General features: G+C 42.0%; 1 protein-coding gene across 1 annotated transcript in view; it reads right to left on the bottom strand.

The window, feature by feature from the left end:
* The window catches only part of pkd1a (polycystic kidney disease 1a), a 55,266-nt gene that overhangs the window by 8,393 nt on the left and 22,948 nt on the right, over positions 1-23,925 (bottom strand). The window contains exons 12-40 of the mRNA XM_079462661.1: positions 23,056-23,333; positions 21,483-22,247; positions 21,240-21,371; positions 20,675-20,850; positions 18,489-18,604; positions 14,756-18,405; positions 12,920-13,072; positions 12,286-12,426; positions 11,071-11,359; positions 10,762-10,975; positions 10,517-10,676; positions 10,263-10,421; positions 9,449-9,593; positions 8,432-9,142; positions 8,076-8,238; positions 7,415-7,676; positions 7,130-7,325; positions 6,689-6,859; positions 6,471-6,614; positions 6,176-6,383; positions 5,954-6,080; positions 5,744-5,860; positions 4,629-4,678; positions 2,685-2,884; positions 2,438-2,510; positions 2,254-2,363; positions 1,965-2,167; positions 1,682-1,876; positions 1,409-1,548 (exon numbers count right to left, since the gene is read on the bottom strand). Coding sequence (XP_079318787.1) covers positions 1,409-1,548; positions 1,682-1,876; positions 1,965-2,167; positions 2,254-2,363; positions 2,438-2,510; positions 2,685-2,884; positions 4,629-4,678; positions 5,744-5,860; positions 5,954-6,080; positions 6,176-6,383; positions 6,471-6,614; positions 6,689-6,859; positions 7,130-7,325; positions 7,415-7,676; positions 8,076-8,238; positions 8,432-9,142; positions 9,449-9,593; positions 10,263-10,421; positions 10,517-10,676; positions 10,762-10,975; positions 11,071-11,359; positions 12,286-12,426; positions 12,920-13,072; positions 14,756-18,405; positions 18,489-18,604; positions 20,675-20,850; positions 21,240-21,371; positions 21,483-22,247; positions 23,056-23,333 — 9,448 coding nt within the window. The remainder of the gene's footprint in view (positions 1-1,408; positions 1,549-1,681; positions 1,877-1,964; positions 2,168-2,253; positions 2,364-2,437; positions 2,511-2,684; positions 2,885-4,628; positions 4,679-5,743; positions 5,861-5,953; positions 6,081-6,175; positions 6,384-6,470; positions 6,615-6,688; positions 6,860-7,129; positions 7,326-7,414; positions 7,677-8,075; positions 8,239-8,431; positions 9,143-9,448; positions 9,594-10,262; positions 10,422-10,516; positions 10,677-10,761; positions 10,976-11,070; positions 11,360-12,285; positions 12,427-12,919; positions 13,073-14,755; positions 18,406-18,488; positions 18,605-20,674; positions 20,851-21,239; positions 21,372-21,482; positions 22,248-23,055; positions 23,334-23,925) is intronic.

The following is a 23,925-nucleotide window of genomic DNA, read 5'->3' as shown; positions in this document are numbered from 1 at the left end:
AGAAAGAAAAAGTTTAAAAGTACGGAATAAAGAAATGTAAAGAGAATACGAAAGAATGAAACAGATAAAAAGGATGAAAGGCAGAAAGAGTGACAGAAAAAAAGATTTTGAAATGAAAATAATAAAAGAAACTGAAAAAGAAATAATGAATGTAAAACAAAGGAAAAGAGAAAAACTAATGAAAAAAGACAGAAAACGAGGAGGAAGAAAAGGAAAGAAAGAAAGAAAGAAAGGAAATTACTATTATACTTACAATTGCTTCCAATGAAAGAACGAGCGAGAGAAAGAAGGAAAAAAATATACAGTATATACAGTGGAATGCAAAAGTTTGGGCACCCCTTAGGAAAATCACTGCATCAGTTTGTCACTTGCTGAGCTTTCACTAAAACTTCATTTTAACACATGTTATACCTTATGGAAACAGAAACATCTCAGTAGTGAAATCATTTTTATTGGTCCAACAGAAACATTTTTATGTGCATTTAAACAAAAATATGCATGTGGATAAAATTGGGCACCCCAAAGAAATAATCCCATGAATAATTAGTAGAGCCTCCTTTTGCTGCAATAACAGCCTGTAGACGCCTCCTGTGGAGACGGACAGTCCAAACATTCCAGATACTTTATTGTACCCTTCTCCTAATTCATAATAATGAACGATCTTAGTTTTTAGGTCAGTGGAGAGTTGGCTCCCATGTTTCTTCTTTTTATTTTATATGGCAGTTGACAAGTATTTGTTGCATTACCGCCGCCGCTGGACTGGAGTGTAACCCTAGATTACATTTTCTCTATAAAATTGTATTCTTTTAAAAAGGAAAACAAAAATTGACAAATCTTAGAGTTTTTTGTGTAAAATATTTATATAATTGAATATCATTTCGTTAGCCTCTACTTGATCAATAAACCTCTCTTGATTATATTTCTGACAATACATCAATACACGCTCTACCGTTTCTACTACAATGCTCACATTTCCCATCAACATGCCATTTCATTAAAGATAATGTACAGTTAAGTCTGGTGTGCCCAATGCTAAGCCTGGAAAACACCACTTCTTCATGTCTCTCTTGAAATGACTGCGATTAAAAGGATGCCCAAACCCATCTTTTACATTTTATTTTATTATAATAAAACTATTTAATGCTACTCTGAGAATTTCGCTCTGGAAAACACTCAAATGTCTACATCTCTGTAAAAAAACAAATCTTGTTGCTGTGATCTTCTCTTATAAAGGTAGAGCAAATTATCATAAAATCTCATAGGGGTGCCCAAAAGTTTGCATAAATAATTCGCATATTTCTACAGAATGTTTTAGGCTCTTATCAAATAACACAATACCGTTGCTTGAACAGTTCGTAAGAAGTGTGTCTGATCATTGCTGAATGAGATGTGTGTGTTTTGCGAGTACCTGCTGATGTTGTTATAGTGGCGCGTGTTGAAGTGATCCTGCAGATGATCGTGAAGCCGTAAGCGCTGGTCGTCTTTGCTCGAGTCTGAGTAGTTAAGCAGTAAAACCACCAGCAGGAACAGCATGTAGATCAGGAAGGCCTGTCAATCGAGCAAAGGAACAGACACGTCTATTACACAAACACCCACTCGCCCTCTTCACGATCCGATCATACACTGCGGACGTCAATCGGAAACCAGTTCCTGTCTAACAGGCGATGAGAGCAGGGTGTACCTTCAGCATGGTGTGTAGCATCCGAACTTTACGCGCTTCCTCTCTAGCCTGCGAGAGAGCGAATCCCTGCGGCGGTCTCACTCTCGGGATACGCTGGACGACCCTCTCCACACGCGGACAATCCACCAACACGTCCTGCTCTTCTGCTCTCAGACGCCCCACAAACAGAGAGAAATAAAGCCCCTCCAACAAGACCTACGGACAAATCCAAGCAGTGAACAAAACGGGCCTCACAGAGACGTCTCTCAAAATGTCCTAATGATTTATTTTTGAGGGTTTGTACCTTTACAGGCTCTAGAATGAAGAAAGATGACAGGAAACTGAAAATGCAGGAGATGAGCCACATCAGAGCCACGCCCTCACTAAAGCTCCGCCCCAACCACATGGACAGCCCGCTTGACAGGACAAGCCCCGCCCAGCTGGCCCACAGAGCAGCCAGACCACACAATGGAGGGAAAGGTCTCGGCCTACAAACATCCGCCACCACTGAGAGAGAAAGAGAGAAAGGATGAAAGATTTGATGAGGGACGGCAGGTGTGTTCGTGCGCTTTTGTGTGTCTGAGTTTGTTTACCTGTGCAAGAGATAAAGGCAGTTTTGGGAGGTCTCATGACCACCGGAAGAGTCGGTTCATTCATCTTCTGAAGTAGAATCACTTCTGTCTTGTCACCAAATATACTGGAGCTAAACACACAAACATTTGTGTTCATACTTCTGTTTGAAACTGTTAGGAGAGAAACTGCAGATACAAGACTTACAGATCGCCCACATCACTGTCAGTCTGTGACAGCAGCTGTCCATCAACCAGAATCCGCTTGATGAGGTCCTCATCTGTCAATCAAAACAAATATCAAATCAACAACCATCTCGTCTGAGCGTGTGACACAGTATTCAAAGTGACAGTGCGCCACAAAATGTAAACTTCAAAACTTTTTTGAAACTTTGGTGTCCTTTTGGGAGCCTAAAGGCTCTAGTCCCCATTCACTTTCATAAAGCGTCTGTTACCTGAAGAAGAGAAATATTTGTTCCTCTGGCTGTTTTCACACACAGTGTCCTCCTCATCTGCATTGAAGGGAATCTCCACGCCCAGATGTCTGCTGCCCTGACCTCTCTTCAGCCGCGGAGGAAACACTGGCCCCATCTCTACAGACGGATCCGTCGATACGTCCGGCCAATCGCAGTCCGGGACACTCCACCTCTGCAGACTACAGAGAGAGGGATTCATTCAGTCAACTGACTCATTTATTCACTCACATATCCACACGTTTATTTAATAATTTACAAATTTAGTTTCTCATTCAACTTGACGTTCATTTATTCGATCACCTGGTCGTTTATTTGTTCGTTCCATCATTCATTCATCCGCTCATTCAGTTGCCTGTTTGTTCATTCAGTTGTTGGTTTGATTCATTAATTGATCAATCTTTCATTCACCTGGTTAATCGTTCATTTATTCATTCACCTGTTCGTTTGTTTACCTGTTTGTTTGTTTCTACATTCATTCACCTGTACATTCATTCATTCACCTGTTCATTCATTCATTCACCTGTACATTCATTCATTCACCTGTTCATTCATTCATTCACCTGTTCATTCATTCATTCACCTGTTCATTCATTCATTCACCTGTTCATTCATTCATTAGTTTATCCATACATTCACCTGTTCATTCATTCATTAGTTTATCCATACATTCACCTGTTCATTCATTCATTAGTTTATCCATACATTCACCTGTTCATTCATTCATTAGTTTATCCATACATTCACCTGTTCATTCATTCATTAGTTTATTCATACATCACCTGTTCATTCATTCATTAGTTTATCCATACATTCACCTGTCTATTCATTCATTAGTTTATCCATACATTCACCTGTTCATTCATTCATTAGTTTATCCATACATTCACCTGTTCATTCATTCATTAGTTTATCCATACATTCACCTGTTCATTCATTCATTAGTTTATCCATACATTCACCTGTTCATTCATTCATTAGTTTATCCAAACATTCACCTGTTCATTCATTCATTAGTTTATCCATCCATTCACCTGTTCATTCATTCATTAGTTTATCCATCCATTCACCTGTTCATTCATTCATTCACCTGTTCATTCATTCATTCACCTGTACATTCATTCATTCACCTGTTCATTCATTCATTCACCTGTTCATTCATTCATTCACCTGTTCATTCATTCATTCACCTGTTCATTCATTCATTAGTTTATCCATACATTCACCTGTTCATTCATTCATTAGTTTATCCATACATTCACCTGTTCATTCATTCATTAGTTTATCCATACATTCACCTGTTCATTCATTCATTAGTTTATCCATACATTCACCTGTTCATTCATTCATTAGTTTATTCATACATTCACCTGTTCATTCATTCATTAGTTTATCCATACATTCACCTGTTCATTCATTCATTAGTTTATCCATACATTCACCTGTTCATTCATTCATTAGTTTATCCATACATTCACCTGTTCATTCATTCATTAGTTTATCCATACATTCACCTGTTCATTCATTCATTAGTTTATCCAAACATTCACCTGTTCATTCATTCATTAGTTTATCCATCCATTCACCTGTTCATTCATTCATTAGTTTATCCATCCATTCACCTGTTCATTCATTCATTAGTTTATTCATACATTCACCTGTTCATTCATTCATTAGTTTATCCATCCATTCACCTGTTCATTCATTCATTAGTTTATTCATACATTCACCTATTCGATTGCTCATTTGGTTGTTCACTCACTCACTCACTCACTCACTCACTCACTCACTCACTCACTCACTCACTCACTCACTCACTCACTCACTCACTCACTCACTCACTCACTCACTCACTCACTCACTCAATTCATTAATTCTCTGTTTCTCTTTATTAAACTCTATTCCTAAAATAATCTGATGCTTTACCTTTTACTAGAAGGAGTAGGCAGGTCGATGTTGGTCTCTTCTGAATATGTCTGTAGTGAGAGCGCGAGAGAGAGAGAGAGAGAGAGAGAGCAGATGTTGTGATTTTTACACAATGTACTCAAATCACCTTCGGATTGTGTTTGTTTCAGACTGTGCTGTGGTGTATTAGCTCATATATATGTCCTTCACATCGGGAGGCATCAGCACTAAGCTCACTGACTTTCTCATTTCAGCTGTAATTCAACTTTCATTCTGTTTCTGATATTGCTGTGCACCTGAAAACTGATGGAAAATGTGAAATCGGCGATGGTTGGTGGTACTGCTGTTCCACAACACATTTAAATATTGACTTTGAGGATGATCAAAGAACCCTTAAAAACATTTCGTCTACAACACTACTGAAGGTTGAATGTGGTAACAGACATTGACATTGAGGAACACGATGTGCAATAGTGTGGCTTTTATTAAATCAAAACCGATATACAAAAACATTTGACGGAGGCAGACCTAATGTGACCGATACACGTTTCAATATGCCCAAAGATAATTAGATTTTTAGGGCCATTTGGGGCAGGCGGGACGAGAGCCGTGAGGCGGGGCCGGTGGCGTGAGTGATAGTTGCAATCACCTGTGCGCGCACCGGTCCCGCATCTCTCACGGAGGAGATCGGGAGCTTAAAAGGACGACCAGCAGGACTGTTGACGAGAGAAGACCGGGCCCGGACATTGTGTTAAGTTTTTGTGTTTGTTTTATGGCCTGGCAGTCGACCGTGAGGTGGCTGCCGGTCTTTATTTCAGTGTTTATTGTTTGTTTAATTAAAGTTTTATTGTTCAAATGTTCGCCGGGTTCCCGCCTCCTTCCTTCCCTTCTATGGATCTTTATTACAGGCCATTACTATTTATCATATATAATCCTATTTAGTTCAGTGTTCTGTCTGGTTTCTTATTGTGTTCTATAATCTACCATAGATTCCATAGTTCAATGTTATATCTTTTGTTATACTTCATCATTCTATAGTTCTATGTAACCTATGTCAACATATACAGTGATATATTCTATGCTCTAAAACAATGTGCCATTTTCTTTTTGTTTAAGACCAGATCCCAGCAGTTTACCTCTCCAGGAATGCCATTTAACATGAGAAAAGAGCTTCCTGTCATTGAGTTATCCAAGAAGTCATCAATTTCTAAAGACTCCTGGTCCACCTGAGGAGGCAGCTGCTCCACCGAGACCTGTCGGAAACAAAAATAGAAAGCCACAGCTTTTCAATGAATAAGGCCTTTGGGCTTCTGTCTTCAGAAGTTGTGTGTGTGTGTGAGATGTACCTTACTGCGGCTGAGTCTGAAGAGGAAGAATATGAGCAGGTAGAACGGACAGACCAGTAGACAGCTCACAAGCCCCGCCCACACAGTCTCAGCATTTAAAGAGATTTGTGTAGACACCGGCGTCGAGCTACAATACATGTCCACACACAATTGCACTGCTTAATAAAATAGATATGCCAACGTTACATACATTAGAATACAAAAAGTAAAAAGTAGCTGTACCTGTTGCCGTATGCGACCGTACCAAACCACACGGCATTGGCGAGCATACAGAGGTGCATGAGCACAGAGCAGCAGGTCACCCGCTGTAGCCGTGTGAAGGGACTACGCGGAGGTCGTTCCCATAGCGACAGCCACACATGGCTCTCACACACCGCCCTCTGCAGCTCCCAGGTTAGTAGGCGGGGCCAGTGACGCAGGTCCGTCTCGTCTGCAGAGACGCACAGGAAGTGTAGAGGTCAGACGACAGAGGTGGGTCACACAGCAACTATTTAACATGTTAGAAGTCAAACTTCACCTGATGCTTCCACCTCTATCTCAACCCTGCCGTCTGTTTTCTCATTATCAACCGATAGCCATTCCTCAACCAGGAAGAAACAACTGCTGCCCGTCTGTAAATCCTTTACTAGAATGTACTGGAGTAGCCAAGCAGGAGAGAGGCCTGGGAGAGAGAGATACAGGTGGTGAGACCTGTCTTGCTCTATGTTACACATCATAGCTTCCGCGGTTGGGTACCTTTGTTGTCGTGCCACATGCGGATCTTGAGCACGCTTCCCAGGTTGGTATCTGTGGCGATGTGGAAGATGTCCAGGCTGTTGCGAGCGAACGCTCCAACGCTGTCTAGATGTCGGTGTCCGCTGTGGCCCTCGCTGCCGTGGAGACTGATGCCAACATGGGCCGTCGTACCTGGATAGAGAAAAGAAGAGATGAAGAGTGTTTGAAAGCGAGGAATTACAGTATTGGCTGTGTGTGCGGGTAGTGAGATCAAAGATTGAAATCTCAGAGACGCCAGCCAGGGGAGAAAATTAGCTTTCCACAATCTACATTCTGTTAGATCTTTCTTCTGTGTTTTCCCGCACTGCTGTGATATTGTTCAGATGAGTTTTTCTCCACTTCTGTCTGTTGTGGATTCACAGATTACAGATAAAAACCTACGCAGGACATTCTTGATCTCACCTGCTCCGTATGCCCAGCCAGTCTTGACCTGGATTTCGTATTTGTACAGCCCGTCCCGCCCGCACAGCGGAACCACCGAAGCCCGTCTCAGGTCCATTTCATCCATTTTACGCATTATAGCGCCGGCCACGGCGTAACACAGAAGTCCCATCACACACACCAGAACCACCACCAGATTGTGATTGACCGAACGCTCCTGTCAATGAGATACACGCCATCCAATTTACAAATTAGTCTGGAGAACCTTGAAAAGTCAATTAAAGTCCATTTAAAACTATTACTTACAGGAATGATGAAGGAGACGGAATCGAGTGGAACGAACAAGCTCGCGGCGAAGGAGGTGAGGTGGCGCGTGAGACACACGGCTCGACCTGCGCTGGTCTCGGGAAGCGGAACCATGCCGTCCGTTCGCCACTGTTTGGCGCTCTCGCTGAAATACTGACACAGAGACGTAAACACGGCCACCTCCACGCGGATCAGATTGGGATCTCTGGGACCGCACCCTGTGGACACGTTTACGAAGTGGTCGCGCGTGGTGTCGTATGAACTGATGAAAAGAAGACAAGAATAACCATCACCATAAAAGTTTTACCCGATAACTAAATTTACCTTCACACCAATCGATTACAACATTATGTTTATCCGAAGCTTGTACACTGTGATGTCACATAAAATAGGCCTAAATATTTTTTTATAAAAACTCAAATAAAAGAATTAAAAAATATTAACAAAACTACACATATTGTTCTTCTTTAAAAAATAGATTTTGTTATCATCTTTGGTGTGGACGTACCTTTAAAATTTTTTATAAATTCAGATATTACCGTCTACAAATAACGACTAAAAATGGAAGCTTTATTACTGATATTTATGAATTTCCCACATATATAAAAGCGCAAGCAAAGTTCAAGCGGCTACTAAAAGCTACGTTCAAGATTTTTCTTACTTCGGAGACAGAAAGAACGTGTAGCGCCGTTGGTCTAGCTCCGGCCCCAGTGTCATATTGAGTGTGATGTGCTTCCTGTCTGTGCTGTTGAATTCATTGGGCCACTCGGAGGTGTGCAGGTAGGCTGTGATCGATGGATCCAATTCCCACCTCTGTGGAGAGTCTAAGCAGGGCATGATGGATTGGAATAGATTTGAGACTTTTTATGTAAAAAAACACACAGAAATTGAGAAGCACTTCTGAGAACTTTTTCAATGCAAGTACTATTTAAGTAAGAACAATCAAAATCGCTTGTAGTGTAAACCAATTTACTGGTCTTCTGAGTATCGCCCCTGGCGGCAGTGCAGCTGTCTTACCGTCTAACACTGTGAAGTTGAGCTGGATGTAAATCCCGGCCTGTCTGTTGGTGTTCCCGGTGCTCACCCTCACGATAACAGAACTGCAGTGACTGATGTTTTCGGCTCCCGCGGGCGGCAAAATGCCCTCTATTAAGTTTCCGCTCAGCCCGGCTGCACTCCCGTTATTAACAGCGACCGTTATCGCCTGACTTTCATCCAAATCTGAGATTGGAATCTGCGTGCCGTTCACCGTGCGGAACTCCATGGACGCCACCTCTGTAGACACGGTGTAATTTGCTACGTAATTGAAGGGAAATGGATTCGGCTCTACTTGGAACAGCAGCTGAACGATTCCATCCTCGCTGCCGGCCCCCTGGGGCAGCACGCCTCCTGCCGCCCGTCCTAAGCTGGCGTTAAACGCCCGAGGGATGGAGAAACGGCGACACTCAGGTACGTTGCTCTCTCCATAGCAGAGGAGGCTCTGCATGTCTGCGCGTTTGCCGGCTGCGGCGATTTCGGCCCCGCGGAGGATCAGAGGCTCTTCATTGAGGACGCGGCCAAGCATGAGGATTCTCATGAGCTCGGAGGAGAGGGTGTATGCTTTAGCGGCCACCCGCAGCGGGTGATGATGCTCTTCTGAAAGAAAGTGAGGCTGTTGGGAGTTGCCTCGGTCTTCAGCCTCCAGAGGAGGTGAGGATGCTGCCTGGCTCACCTGATGGATCAGGTCACCTGAGGAGAGAAGGTTTAAGTTAAGGATTGGCTTACAAGTGAAACCAAGAACATCCATTTCGAAAAGAACAAGAACATCGACTGTCAAAAAAAATTTAAAAATTGTTTTGACTTTCTTAATTCCAGGTGTACATTCAGTTTAGATGATTTTGTGAGAAAATAGAGATAGTGTTATTTTCAGTACGTGCGTTCTTTGGGCGTTTTTGTATATGAGCCGTGTAACATGACTGTGAAACAGATGATTTAGTCTAGAATCTCTGAAAGCTTGACGTACGTGTATACAAAGGGAGTGTGTTTGTATCTTACCCATGATATTGAGAATGTTGTCTGCTATCTCAGTAGGGGTCACTGTACCCTGTTTAGTGTCTGTCTGTAGTATCTCTAACATCGACTCGAGTTTATCCAGAGTGCTGTTTTGACACTCCTCACACACAAACTCTCGACTCACAGCCTACACACACAAACAGTGATTTTAATAAAACTTTTTATAAACTCTCAATTCACCTGTTTTATATTTCAGCTCAGCTGTAGTCATGTCACAGTGTGAGGGTAACATCTCTCTGTCTTAATTTTTTCTAACGTGATAGTAACACCTCAAACCTCTCTGTCTTATATAAAGTGATGGTAACATCTGTCTCTTTAATCTACTGGGATGGGGCCATCTTTTTATCTTCTCTAATGTGATGGTAACATCTCTCTCTCGTCTAAAGTGATGGTTATTTTCTCTAATGTGATGGTAACATCTCTCTCTCGTCTAAAGTGATGGTTATTTTCTCTAATGTGATGGTAACATCTCTCTCTCGTCTAAAGTGATGGTTATTTTCTCTAATGTGATGGTAACATCTCTCTCATCTAATGTGATGGTACCAACAATTTCTTGTCTTCCCTACCCTAATGGTAACATATTGATCTTCTCTAATGTGATGGTAACATCTCTCTCTTTACCAATGTGATGGTATCATTTCTCTTGTCTTTAGTGTTATTTTTTTTTCTTTTAGTGAACTTTTCTAATGTGACAGAATCACCTCTCTATCTTCTCTCATGTGATGATAACATCTCTTTCTCATCTAATGTGCTGGTTAAAGCTCTCTCCTTTCTGTGATGGTAACACCTCTCTCACCGTGCACTGTGCGAGCGCCGCTGATGTCTGCTGGATGTCGTTGACAGTAATCAGATCCAGTGATGTCAGCGCTCTGGTGATGTTTCCTCTGATGCTCACTCTGTACTGACGCTCTGCCTTAGACACACGTTCACGTCTGCGGGACACACCCTGCTCATACTACACACACACAGACGAGCAGATAGAGAGGATGGATGAACAGAGGTGAGGATGAAAACAGGTGAATGGATGAGTAGATGGACGAATGGTCTCACCTCATTTAGAACAGTGATGAGAGCCAGGGAGAGTTCCCGTACTCTCTGCGAGTCTCCCTGTCGCAGCAGATCTCTCAGGGTGGAGTCTGTCACGTTGCTCAACCAGTGAGGAAGACTATCGTAACCTTTAGGAACCTTTGGCAGGAGCACCTCTATCGACCTGTTCCACACAACCCCAAACATGAAGTTTAACACTTCAGGAGTCAGTTCTGACAACAGCAGGGTATAAAATAATAGTCTCTTACATATTAAGGGCCATGACCGACGCTCCCTGATGGTCTTCCACCATGACTAAAGCAGTCACCCTGTACTGGGCCGAGCTGAAGCCAGGGGGCAGGTACGCAGAATGTTCTGCACTCGTGCCTTTATACACACAGAACTCCTCACAGTACAGATTTGCACAGCGTATCACCAACAGGCTATAAACCAGAGATTCTGTCTCATCCAAATCAGCATAACCTGAAAACGAAAAAAGTAGTCTTAGCTTATTTACATAATACAATTGCTAAATAAAGGTACTATGAAGGCATGGCAACCAATCGGCCTCTTCTCACCTGAGCAATTAAAGTGAACTCTTTCCAGCAGTGTGCGCACCTGAGACCCCTCCCCATCTGCCCACAGAGAACAAGCCCCTCCAGCTGGAGGCAGATTGGGATGGAGTTCGATGTATGCCACGCCCTCCCGGTCCATACTATCATCTTTCACATGGAGGCTAAATATGTAGGTGTCGCCGTCGCGGAGGATGCCCTGCCTCAGCACCAAATGCATGCTGTCGCTGCCCGTGGTGGTCGTGTTCAGATCCAAAACTAGCGTTTCATTCCGACCAGTCATCGCCGTCCAGCGCTAAGAGCGTAGACAGAGAAGTTGAATATTATATTTATGTCATTTTTTTAAATGTATAATTATTATATGGAGTTGGTAAATATTTAACTATGTGGTCCCATTTGTTATCATCAGTTAACATGATCTAAAAATGAAGACTACATAATGTCAGCAGTCAGCTTGGAGGCGGTTTTCAGTGGCCCTCAACTGACCTCCATCTCACTGATCTCAGACCTGCGTGCTTGAACAGCTATATAAGCATCCCAGTTTCGCCATAATATTTACTGTCTCTGTCTTATGGGACAGAGCCTCGAGGGGTAAGCGCAGTGAGCATTCCATCGCTTGATCACCAATGCGTGACAGTGTGTTCTTTACAAGGTTTGGCACGCCGATAACGGCTAATGCAGTGGAACACATCACATCATGATCATGACTTCACTCTGCACGGCCACTCCGGAATTATAAGCATAACATCGCTTCAGTATCTGTCTAAACATTATGAGAAAGCAGGCCGGAAAAAAGCCAGGGTGTGAGAGGGATCTCCAGAAAATAATCTGCCGCTCTCTCTCTAGAATGACATCATCTCCTCAATGAGTTATTAAAGCAAGTTTCCTTCGACAAATAACTTTCAGGTATGTCACAGAACCCAGATATGTCATTTTTAAAACATTTGGGAAATGTTATTCGTAGTACACCTGTGATTGGACATGTAATATTTCTATAATCCTGTCATCACGTTGTTCAAGAACTGTGAAACACAAAAGAAGATATTTTGAGAAGTGTCGTTACAATGGAACACAATGGGTTGTTCGGTTATCAACATTCTTCAAAATATCTTCTTTTATGTTTGCAAAATGTTTAATTTCATACCACAGAAGGCTACAATGTTCTCTGTGACTCATGACATAGTATACTATGGGTCAACTCGGAATCGATGAGTCTCTCACCCCTCGATGTGAGCCGCGACAATTGCTGCAGGTGCCAGCCAGGTAAACATAAGAGTTCTGACTGATCTCATAGCGAGATTGAGCTTTGCACGACACGCACTCCAGCGACACCATCGGAAACCGCCCGCTCTGTACCCACACCTGCAACCAAAACACAGAAAAGTCATTTTATTGGAAGTTTAAACTTAACAAGCCATATTTTCTGACCATGTTAAGGGATTAGAGCATCTCTGACCGTCACAGAAATAATACATTTTCTTCTTGAACATCGAGAACTCCGATGTTCAACAGAGTGAGTCATTAGTTTCCTCATGGTCCCTGATGCAATTTAAAGTTAAATCAGTCGGTCTGAACTTTAATTGTACCGAGGAAATATGCCATATTGCATCTGTGCTAAAAAAAAGCACAAGCTTTTAATTCAGTCATGAATCCGTTTTATACATTTTTTCAGGTATTCAACTTAGAAATGTAAGTTTCAGAAGAGTGTTAAACGCAAGTTATTTATCTTTTCAATTCCAGTATCTAGTAGTTGTGTTCTCTTTGCTTTTTATAGCTAAAAGAACCACACTTTGATTCAATGTGGCATAAATAATGAGTGAAACTGAGCTGGTCTGATAAAAAGTTTCCCACTTACGGTCTGAGTTGTGGATTCTGGGGTCATGCCCTCTTTGCTGACAGTCAGACGGAAGGTGTACTCAACGTCCACCTCCAGCTCGGACCCAGAGATGCCCAGAACCGGGTCGCTTGGACCCAGCCCAAAATTGAGAGTAGAGCAGTGAGCCGGGCCCTGTGTGGTGTTGTGAAGAGTTAAATCAGTCTTATTAAATACAGCTGACAGCCAGACATATCCATCAAACATCTGTTCACAGTCTGGCTTTAATTCAATGTAGTTGTTTTGTTATCTAATCACCATGACTGCACATCTTTAGGAGAAACCTTCCAGTAAAAAACAGCGACTGAACGTGAATATCTGTATGAATGTATTGCTTAAACTGCGCTTAGTTTGATATTTTATTACCTAATGCAGTGATGACATTTATGTGGCTTAAAGGGACAGTACACCTAAAAATGAAAGGTTGTCATCATTCATCGTTTATTTACCCTCATGTGGCTCAAAACCTGTATGTGACTCTGTCTTCAGTGGAATACAAAATAACATATTTTGAGAAATGTCTATACAATGGAAGTCTATGGGGTCAGTGTTGTTTGGTTCTTCAAAATAACTTCTTTTGTGTTCTGCAGAAGAAAAAAGTCATACAGGTTTGTAATGACATGAGTTTGAGTAAAACATTGGTGTCTCTTTCGCTATCCAAATACTTTTCGGGGGCACCCGAAGCTTAACATATACAAAACTGACAGGATTTATTTCAGCATCTCTGTTAGTTACAACTTCTCAATAAAAGCAGAAATCTGCGGCCTCCTGCAGTGTGGCTGACACGCTGAGAGAAATCTGAGGAACGCTCACAGTGTATCTGTTCCCGGTTATGTAACCCTGATCTCAATTACACATCACGTTGACATGTTTGACCGAGCTGCTCATATTTAAATCTGACACAAACTCGAAACTTTACAGCGCAAAACAACAAATGAAACAATATCATGCTCTCACATCTGGTAAATTATCAAACGTTTGAAGTTTATTTTGCCTGTTATCACACAAATCATTCCCAATAAAAACCTTGAATGCCATGAACACAAGATAACACAGTTTATTCTCAAACCTGACAAATCTCTGACAAAAAGTGGCATTTGAGGTAAATATGAGATATGATTCTTTCTGGTCACTTGGGCATTAATAAAGGTCTTTAATCTTTAGCTTCTTAGCATGCTAAAATCATCATTTAGGATGACGTGTTTTGGCATTTTACTACCCCGATTCATGATTCACTTCATTAACTAATCTGCTTTTGAATGTTTGAAGGTTACAAAAATTCAGAATAATTATTTATGTTTTAACGAAAAGATCCCCCGATTGCATAATTTAGTGGAGAATTGACATTATGAACCAAAATAAGATAAATAATCCATTAATATTACTCTAAATAGACCTTTTACGCCTAAGATTCTCAAGCAGGTACTTAATTTTATAGCAACAACACCGAGTAAATATGAACAAACAAGCAACTCGCTACTTAGTGACCCACCCATCATTACAGAGTCAAGTTAGTCCATCTACCAGATTTTTCTGTTTACTCTGCAGTCATATATGACTTTATATATATATGACTATATATATATATATATATATATATATATATATATATATATATATATACATGTATATATACACAGAACAAATGTGGTGCAATAATCTGAATTTGTAATATATTATGAATTTGTCCGAATTTTATAGAACCACAATTCCCTGAACAACTAATTTACAAATTATTCCTGCGATCAACAATCTGTTCTGGCTGACTGTGTCTATTATACATGCAGTTTATAAATCAAACAACATAGAATTTATTACCTTAGAGGTGCTCACACATTCCCAGTGGTAGTAGAGCAGGGGTTGGTTCTCCGGATCTAGATTAGGGTCATAGGATTGCTCAGCACTCAAATGGAGATCCTGAGTTTTGGACCAGACACGGTAGGTGCCACCTTCAATGATGGGCACCAACTTCTTGGACATGACTGACAGCTGCAGACAGGCTGCTTTCCTGAGTGGAACTCCCTCATAGGACAGAGAAAATACTAGAGTGTAGTTTCCAGCAGAAATTGACATTTTTGGCACTGAAAGTTGGAGCCTGCGGACGTTGACTGACGCTGGGAGACGGACCTTAGAAGGTCTTGGGCCTTTACCATCATCCTGACAGCGAGGTGATGTGAAGATCTCCCAAAGGTACTTTATTCCATATAGAGCACAGCCCTTCAAGTTCACATTTGCCTCTACCAAGGTAGGTTGGTGACGCCACACGGCAAGGCGTGGAGCTTGAAATATCTGAACGTCTGGTTCGTCACACTTCAACACAGAGATGTTGATCTCGGCCTGTGCCGTGACCCAGCTGACCAGGTTACTGACATTTACTCGCACCAGATAGTGACCAGGCAGAGAGTAGATGCGGCTGGTGGAAGGCGTCGTTGTGATGGAAGGGGAGGTACCATCCCCAAAGTCCCACATATAAGATGCAGGAGTGGAAGGGGGAGTGATACCCACATGGAAGCTGACCGTCTTGTTTACGAAGGTGTCGCTTGGCTGAGCTTCCAAAAAGGCAGATTTGATACCGTTCTGAACTCGTAGAACCTTGGTCACATTTAGACCATTGAGGGAATTAAACGCCCTCAGGAATATAGTAAGGTTACCTGGTTTTTCAGGCGCGTATGTCACCGATTTGCCAACCATTTGAGTCTTGGGGCCAAAATGAAGGTCGAAGGTCCACAGGAAGGTCAGCGGCTCACGTGTCGGTGTGTATGCAATGTAAGGCCGAGTGACTCCTACGGGTATGGCGGCATCGCAGCAGTCCAGTATAGTAAGTTTGGTAACAGGTTCCATTACTTCAATGTGCAGAGTTTTTCGCTCCGCACTCACCTCGTTGTGGGCTGTGAGATTCACATAGTACTTGGACACACTGGTGAACTGGTGGACGTATGTTTGATTGTGCAGAATGACAGTTGCGTCACCGCTGATGCTCAGAATGAAGTTAACAGACGTTCCTGATGAGATGGATATGGTAAACTCCACATTCTCTCCAACTGCAGCAATTTGTTTACTGGCCTTTAGCTCTAGACCCTGGATACGGTCTTGTACTGTAAAGTCACGAGATACTAGTTCTCCACTGATGTCATTTGTGGCATTCAAAGCAGCAGTGTAGATTCCAGGTTTGGAGAAGATGTAGGAGATGGTGCGGTGATTCGATTTAGTACCATCCGGCAACAGCCACTCCCATGAAATATTGGATCCTGTCTCCGTTTTTCCACACATGGAAACGTTGACCCCTGATGCGACAAAGTTCTGCTCCGTCACATTTGTGGCATTAAGGTGTATTCCTGATATTGGTTCTTGAATGTTGATCCACTTTAAGACTGTTTCTGAGCTAACTTTGTTGAACGCTTCCACTTTCACCAGTTTCAGACCTACACTTTTAAAACACTGCATTATTGTAAGGGTGTCAAACGTTAACAACTCACCATCTGCCCACCATCTGTAATGTAGGTCAGTCCCGAAACGTACAAACGCTGTCATGTTTGTCATGGCATTGACTGCAGCAAAGTTTGGTAAAGACTCAAGGTTCAACTCCTTCACAGGTTCCAGAAACTCAATAGCTCGGTTCACAGCCAGCTGGCCGAGCAAGTTTGTTGCCTTGAGGATCACCTCACAAGGACCAGGGGTGGAAAAATTAAGCTCAATGGACTTTCCTGTGAGGTTGTGGTCAAGGTTCTTGTGTTCCCTCTGATAGTTCCAGATGAAGGTCATGTTGGTGCCCTCTTTCAATGAGGCTTGCAGGTGAAGGACATGATTGGTTGCGAAACAGCATCCTTCACTGAGATCATTGGCCACTATCTGCAAACCCTCCAACTCACGCTGCACAAAGATGTTAATGCTAGCTTGAGCGTTGCTAATATCATTCTCTGCAGTTACTATGACGTTGAAAGTCCCAACTGAACGAAATGTGTAGAACATGGTGTGACTGCCTTGTATAGATGTGCACCGGTCACAAAGAATCCAAGAGTACCGTACGTCATCCCCTTGGTCAAAGTGCGCCTCGAAGTGGACCGAAGTATTTATAGGAACATTTACAAGGCTAGCATTTACGGACAGTCCTTGAATGGGTGCCAAGACCATAACGGATATCTTACTTTTTGTTTCGCTCACCTCATTCTTGCCTGTAACGCAGATGTTGAAGTTTCCTGAAGAACTGAAGGCGTGTAATACATTTGTCCCATTCATTTGAGTCCCATCTCCAAAGTCCCAGATATAGACAGCTTTTGAAGAGTTTGAAGTCACAGAGAACGTGTATTCTTGTTGTAAGGCCAGATTGTTTCCTTTATCTCCGTTGTGATTTATCAGTAGAAACACAACAGGTTGCTGTACCTCTATTAAAATAGATCTGTTGCTACAGGAGATGTTGTTGAAGACGGAAACTGTTACCAGATATTGTCTAGGACTCTTGAAAGTAAAATCCATCACATCACCACCTCCAACTGGATTCTTGGAGTCATTTATTGCAAAGTCCCATATGTATGTGTAGTTAAATTCCGGGAAAGCTGTTGCAAAAAATCTGCTCTCCTCTCCAAGTTTCACATGTTTGCTCAGAGTAGACAAGGACACTGTTGTGACCTCAGGTTGCACACAGATCCTTCGGAAAAAATGTGCCTTGTTAGCTTCACTTGACATGTCCAAGGAGAGATGGTACTCGCCACTCTTAATGTATGTGTGTTTTACTTCTGGGGTTCCATATAGCGTCTCGTTGGGGCTTCCATCTCCGAAACTCCAAACATACTGATGTCCTGACACGTTCCCCGACACAAAGGCATGAAAGTTTATCTCTTTGTTTTCTTGAACGCATACATCTGGTTTTAGAGCTAGCAGTTGTAGCACAAACACCTCAACTGGAATAGTTAGCCACTGCACACTCACTGCGTTCATCGCTGTAACATTCACAGTGTAGTTTCCATCTTTTCTGTATGTATATTCGACTCGTGGTTCCACACCCGTACGTATGGTTCCATCCCCCATGTCAAATCTCCAAGTTACATTGTTTCCCACTTCCAGACTCACCGTAACAACAGTTGGCGTGTTGCGCTCCGTGGGAGCAGATGACTTCACCTTCAAGCCGCCAACATCCTCATAAACAATAATTTCAGTGCAAGTGTCCAACCAGCTGATGGTGTTGTTGATGTTGACACAGATGGTGTAGACACCGCTGTAAGCGTACGAGTGAGGAACCCGGCGCTCGCGTCCCTGCTGTAGACTCGAGTTATCGCCAAAGTTCCAGGTGTAGATGATACCGTAGGGAGACGGTAAGGGGTGGGCCTCGAATTCACCAGGTTTTCCAGTGCGTAGAAGTAGTGGGTCAGTCTCGATCTGCACGTCTGTCAGAATGCTGAAGACGTAGACGTCAACTTTACATGTCCTGTTCTCAAAGCGATTTGAAGCGAAGAATACAAGGGTGTACTCCCCTGTGAAGACAAGAACCGAATAAATAATCAATAAAATGCATGAACAGTCAGGACACACGTGGCTGCGCAAAGTTGAGTTTTACCTGGCTGGGTGTAAACATATTGTACATCGTCACAAAGCAACACCTTGTTGCTAGAAGGTTGATCGTAAGGGGGTTTAAACTGACGTGTATGGTTCCCTCGATCTCCAAACCACCACCTGTGACACAAAAGCATGAAAATCATCAAAACACAAACAAATAAACAGCATGCCCGATTACAAGCATAAACTGTTTCAGTGTCTTACAATGTAGATTTGGCAAGTAAAACATGGTTTTAATAGCGACTGAAATTACCTGAAATTATTAATGTGCACTTTCAACTCATATTACTTTATAAAAGTAAACCAGTAAGTCAGTAAGTTTAGAGTAAAACTGTTTGTGGTTTGTGAAACACGGCAATAACATGCCAGAATTAAGAGAGATAGCTGAAGCGGAGTTCTTTGGTATGAATTACATTTTTATGTTAATTAATATGAATTGATAATTTTAAGTTTTTCCCTCTGAAATTGCATCCACCAATCAGAGCCAATCAGATTTCTTCACAGCAATGGCAGTTCATGGAGGCTCTCAATAGTTCCTGGAAGTTACTAGTAATGCATGGAGCTGCAGATTTAACCCATTTAAAGATGTAAACTTCCATTGTCCCGACTCTCTCTCTCTCTCTCTCTCTCTCTCTCTCTATCTCTCTCTCTCTCAACGGCTCTGCAATGAACCACGCATTTTCCATTAATACACATTAGGTCGATGGGGCATCAAAGCAAAACCTTTATGCTCCAAATACAATGTTCTACGAACTGAGCTAAAGGAAAACATTTTATTGTTGAGTGTAAAGACAAAGTTGCTGTGTAAAGGGGCTGAAAAACAAGAGTTTCTTGCAGTGCCACTGGACCTACTGAGAGCGAAGTGACATTTTTGTTTTGAAGATATTTTTAGCCGGAGAGAATGCTCTTGCAAATCTCTCCATCTCTGACTCATTGCATAGGGATGAGGATGTGGAATCACCCCCTTCATCTCTCTGTTTATCTGTTGCTCATTCACTCTTTCTATCTGTCAATGGAGCTGAAGATAAACGTGCGGAGGGGTAATCAGGACAAAGTGGAGCAAGCAGTAAATCTTTCTTGAAAGACATTTAGTAGGAAAAACCTAAAAAATAAATAAACAACTTAAGTAGACATCTACTCTGCCGCTCAGCAGGCTTCTGGAGGCGGCGGGAGGGGATGAAATGGACAGTTTGGGAATCCTTCTATTCACAGCGTCGAAGGAAAATCTTTGTCAGCAATCTGAACTAACCACAAATGCTTTTCTGTAAATCCAGAGAAAAGTGCCATTAAATGTCTTGTTTGTGTGAGGGCAGGAGGAATGGAGAGAAAAGAGAGAGAGAGAGAGAGAGGAGAGAGAATGGAATGTGGAAAGTCATCTTTCCGAGATCGATTCCAGGAGGGGAAAATAGTAATGCCAATACATTGCACTTCCGCAACGTGACCATATTTTTAAGTGAAACAGAATACTCAACCAAAAAAATGTAGGGTGGGGCTCGACTTAATCCATCAGGAATTGTTCAGATTGTTAAAAGTGGACGTTACATACCAGAATGAAGCCAGACTTGAAGCTGTGATAGTACAGTAAGTTATTTTGTTACAAAGACAAACTTTTTAACATAATAACATGCCCTGAGAACAGTTAATTTTAAGACAATGTTTTTCAACCAGTAAGCATCAACAAACTTTCATGAAGGACTCATGGGGACTTAAAATAATTCAAAATAAAACACAACAAAAATATGCTTAAGAAATATTTAGATTTTCTAAATCGTCTTTCGTATAACAGATATGAATAATATAAAAAAGCGTGCGTATATATAAATTACACAAATACATATTTTTTTACCAGCAGGCCTCAACAAACATTCGTGGAGGCCTCAAGTTTAAATAAAATGATAAAAAAACACAAAAAAATTAGAATTAAAATAAGCTAAAAACAAAACATTTCTAATATGACAAATATACTGAACATCGTTTACATCAGTCATGTCAAGATGGATAATAATGTATTGGATAGAAACTGCGACAAATGTTGTTGTAGAAAAATATTTTACGATATGGCAAACGCTATTTCTTTATATAATACAACTCAACATTCATGGTGGCATCTGGGTCAACCACGGACATTTAGCAGTGTAAATCTTGACATTGTATGTCTTTATCAGAGCTCTGCAAGACAAAACCTACCAGAAATTGACGTCCACAGCCACATCAACCTCCACAGATGCCGTGAGGTTCAGTAGAGACCCCTGCCGCACGATTTCAGGGACTCCGTGGACGGTACAATCAGTCATCGGGATCATGCGGTCCACTGTCACATTGAAATGTTCCGTCACCACGCTGACTTGGTTCACAGCCATCACCTAGGAGACGAGAAAAGGGTCAGTAGATGAGCTTATAGAATCAGCGTTTACACAGCCAAAACCTTCTCTGACAAAGCTGACCTGCTATTATTGCACAAGTACTTTTTGGATTGATTTTGGAAAATCTTTACATTCATTTATCCCTCCATCTATAATATCTACAAACTTATAAATATAAAAAACTATAAAAAAATTTAAGTTTGTCTTTAGAAGCTGTCCTGGTTCTTATGTGTTTGATGGGTCTCGCTTTGTAATCTGATAATAGCTTTTAGTTTAGGTCACAGACTTATAAAATGTGCTGTTCAGACAATTATGCCATTTCAAAGAATCCCTTTAGGATTTATCAAGCGCAGAACGTCGGTCTATGGAGGTTAATGAAAATGAGTCACCGTGAGTTTGTACATCGCCGCGTTCTGGTAGATGATGTTCAGCACGCTGTTGTAGTACGTAAAGTATGGCTTATCATCCACTGTCCATCTGAAGGATGGATCCGTACCTCCTTCCACAGAAGCCGTATAACTCTGAATCACAAACATATAAAGTAAATATGAAAGATGAGTAGACACATGAATATTAAACCATTAAACCAAAGCTTTGCCAGGCATTTTCAGCAGAAAAAGTAGAACACATACCACTACGGACTCCATGAGGACTCGCTGAGCGGGATGAGGTTGGATGACCAGCTTTCCAAGAGGCTCCTGAACACTTGCCTGAACTTGGAGCACATCTTTGGTAACTTCGCTGTGGGCGGCAAGGACCACGTTGGTCTGCCCCGGCATGGACCCGAGCTGGAGGTCGACCCACGCAAACATCGTGTCGTTGTACGGGTCGGTCTGCCTGCACTCAGCCACTTTCGCCACCAGGTTCTGGGGACAGAAGCTGTAAAATGGTGCCGTTGCGTTGCTGCCCTGCCGTCCGATTACAACGCTGTGCTGAGAGCGGACCTTCACGAGAATCCACGACTGATTGGGGAGGAAGTACACCGTGCCGTTGTGATTGGTCGGATGGACCACGGTGAGGCCCAGAGGCGGGATGACGTGGATCGGACAGGAAGCGGCGACGGGAAAATCTTTATCGTTGGACGTGACTTCTAAACTGTAGTCGCCGGGCTGTGGGAGGCCCGAGCGAAGAAACTGACCATGCAGCTTGGTGTCGTTCTGCCCCACGTAGAGCACTCTCACCTGGCACACCAAACTCTCGTCCCAGCTTCTTTCCGCAATCGTTTCTAGAGTCTTATTAGCGTCCCACCAGTCAGAGTGGTTTTGGATGAGGACGTTCTGTTTCCACGGCGATGAGGGATCCGTTGAGCACTGGAGAAGCCCTGATGGGCCAGCCTCGTGCTGGAGGGCGAGGAAGTCGCCGGGGGCAACCAATAGGTCCTCTAACTCCTCCCGGACCTAAGTGAAAAATGAAGGCACAATTAGAAAGAAAGCGCATGAATAAAGTTAAACATCTCTTGTTGTTGCAATTTCTAGAGCTGTCTGTCAAGGTCTTGCTGTGCCCATTTGAAGCATTTTATGTACACAATAAAAGTATATCGTAATGCATGTGCGTGTGTGTCTGTTGTATGCAATTTTTGTGATTTTTTGGTAATGGTTTGTATAAAACTTTGTGAAACTCAACCAGCGCTGGGGAGAAAACTTTGCACTGGCAATGCTAAAAGGGTTTTTATCAAAATTGTGTCATCAGTTTATCATGCTCATGCAATTAAAAATGTATATGATCCTTTCATTTGAGAAACATAAAAGAAGATATTCTGTTAAAGGTCTCAAGAACAAAAAACATACAGGGTTGCAAAAACAAGATGAGTATTTTTGGGTGAACATTTCTGTTTATTAACTACTGTATTTTTCATCTTATTATTATAAATTCTTGTTATTAATATAAATGTTATTCTTAATTTTAATTTTTAATTAATTGTATTTATTAGTATATAAAAGATATATAATCATTTTCAGTAGACCGGCCACAGTGAAATCTCAATTATGTGCTCCACATACTGTAAATGTATTGTATATTACCCATGAATATGTTCAGATTGGCTGTAAACTGACACATATTTGCTTTCGGTGAGATATAATTACTTGAATACGTGAATAATTACTTGATTCTGGCCATGTCTTGCTAGAACATGGCACAATGAAAACTAAAAATTGAGTTGCAGTACTTCTCCATACATACTTATTTTGATTGGATCTGACTCACCAGGACATGAGTGGGTGGTCCAGGCGGTAGGGTAAAAATCACCTCCCCAACCAGGCTGTAATCGGGGTACTGGGTCCTGGCAGGCAGAGGGTCGACACCAGAGCAGTTGACACGTGCTGCGGTTTGACACGGGCTGGCCAGGGGCAAACACTGCTCAGAATACGGGCAGTATTGGCGTCCCGCTGGGCACGATGTAGATGTTGGAGGCACGGTTGTGTCGTTGATCCAGTCATCTGGAGACTGGCAAATGGTAATGGGGGCGCAAAGGTCACCACGGCCTGAAACAGGAGGTCAAAGTTGGGAAATTATAGAAATGATTTTATCTGTAGTTTCTTTTTTTAGAAAACTGCACACTTAATCCTTCTTTCTCCACTTTTTTGCTGGCAACACATGTTAAAAAGGTACAAGTACAGTTCATCAAGCGTTGCTCCTCAAGCATGTTGACATGCAACTTGAAGTACTCAAATAAATGAATTTCACTGGCAGGAGAAACCAGACCAGAACCATTTTCACATCTGATTTAATTTAAAACTACGCTTATGAACGGTCATTCGCCCATTAATCTTCTTCAGAACTGCTAATGCATTCGCTTCGTTTGTTGTGTGCTGATCTCAGAGCTCCGTCTGCAAGTCCGTACATGAATGACAAACAATCAAGCCGTCTGACAAGCCCGTTACCATGACGATGGGATGTCGTAGATATCGCCAGGGTACCGAGGCATGGAAACGTGGTGCTTAAATTAATACTTTATTAATCCTAAAGGAAAATTTATCATGTTTTTACTATAGTAGAAGTTTGGTAATCATGTGGATTTATATTAATATTTACATGAACAAAGTTTTATTACAAACAGCTTAGTTTCTGTAGCAA

This window comes from Barbatula barbatula (genome assembly GCF_947034865.1).
Source record: "Barbatula barbatula genome assembly, chromosome: 8".
NCBI lineage: Eukaryota > Metazoa > Chordata > Actinopteri > Cypriniformes > Nemacheilidae > Barbatula > Barbatula barbatula.
This window is presented reverse-complemented; position numbering and strand designations above follow the sequence as displayed.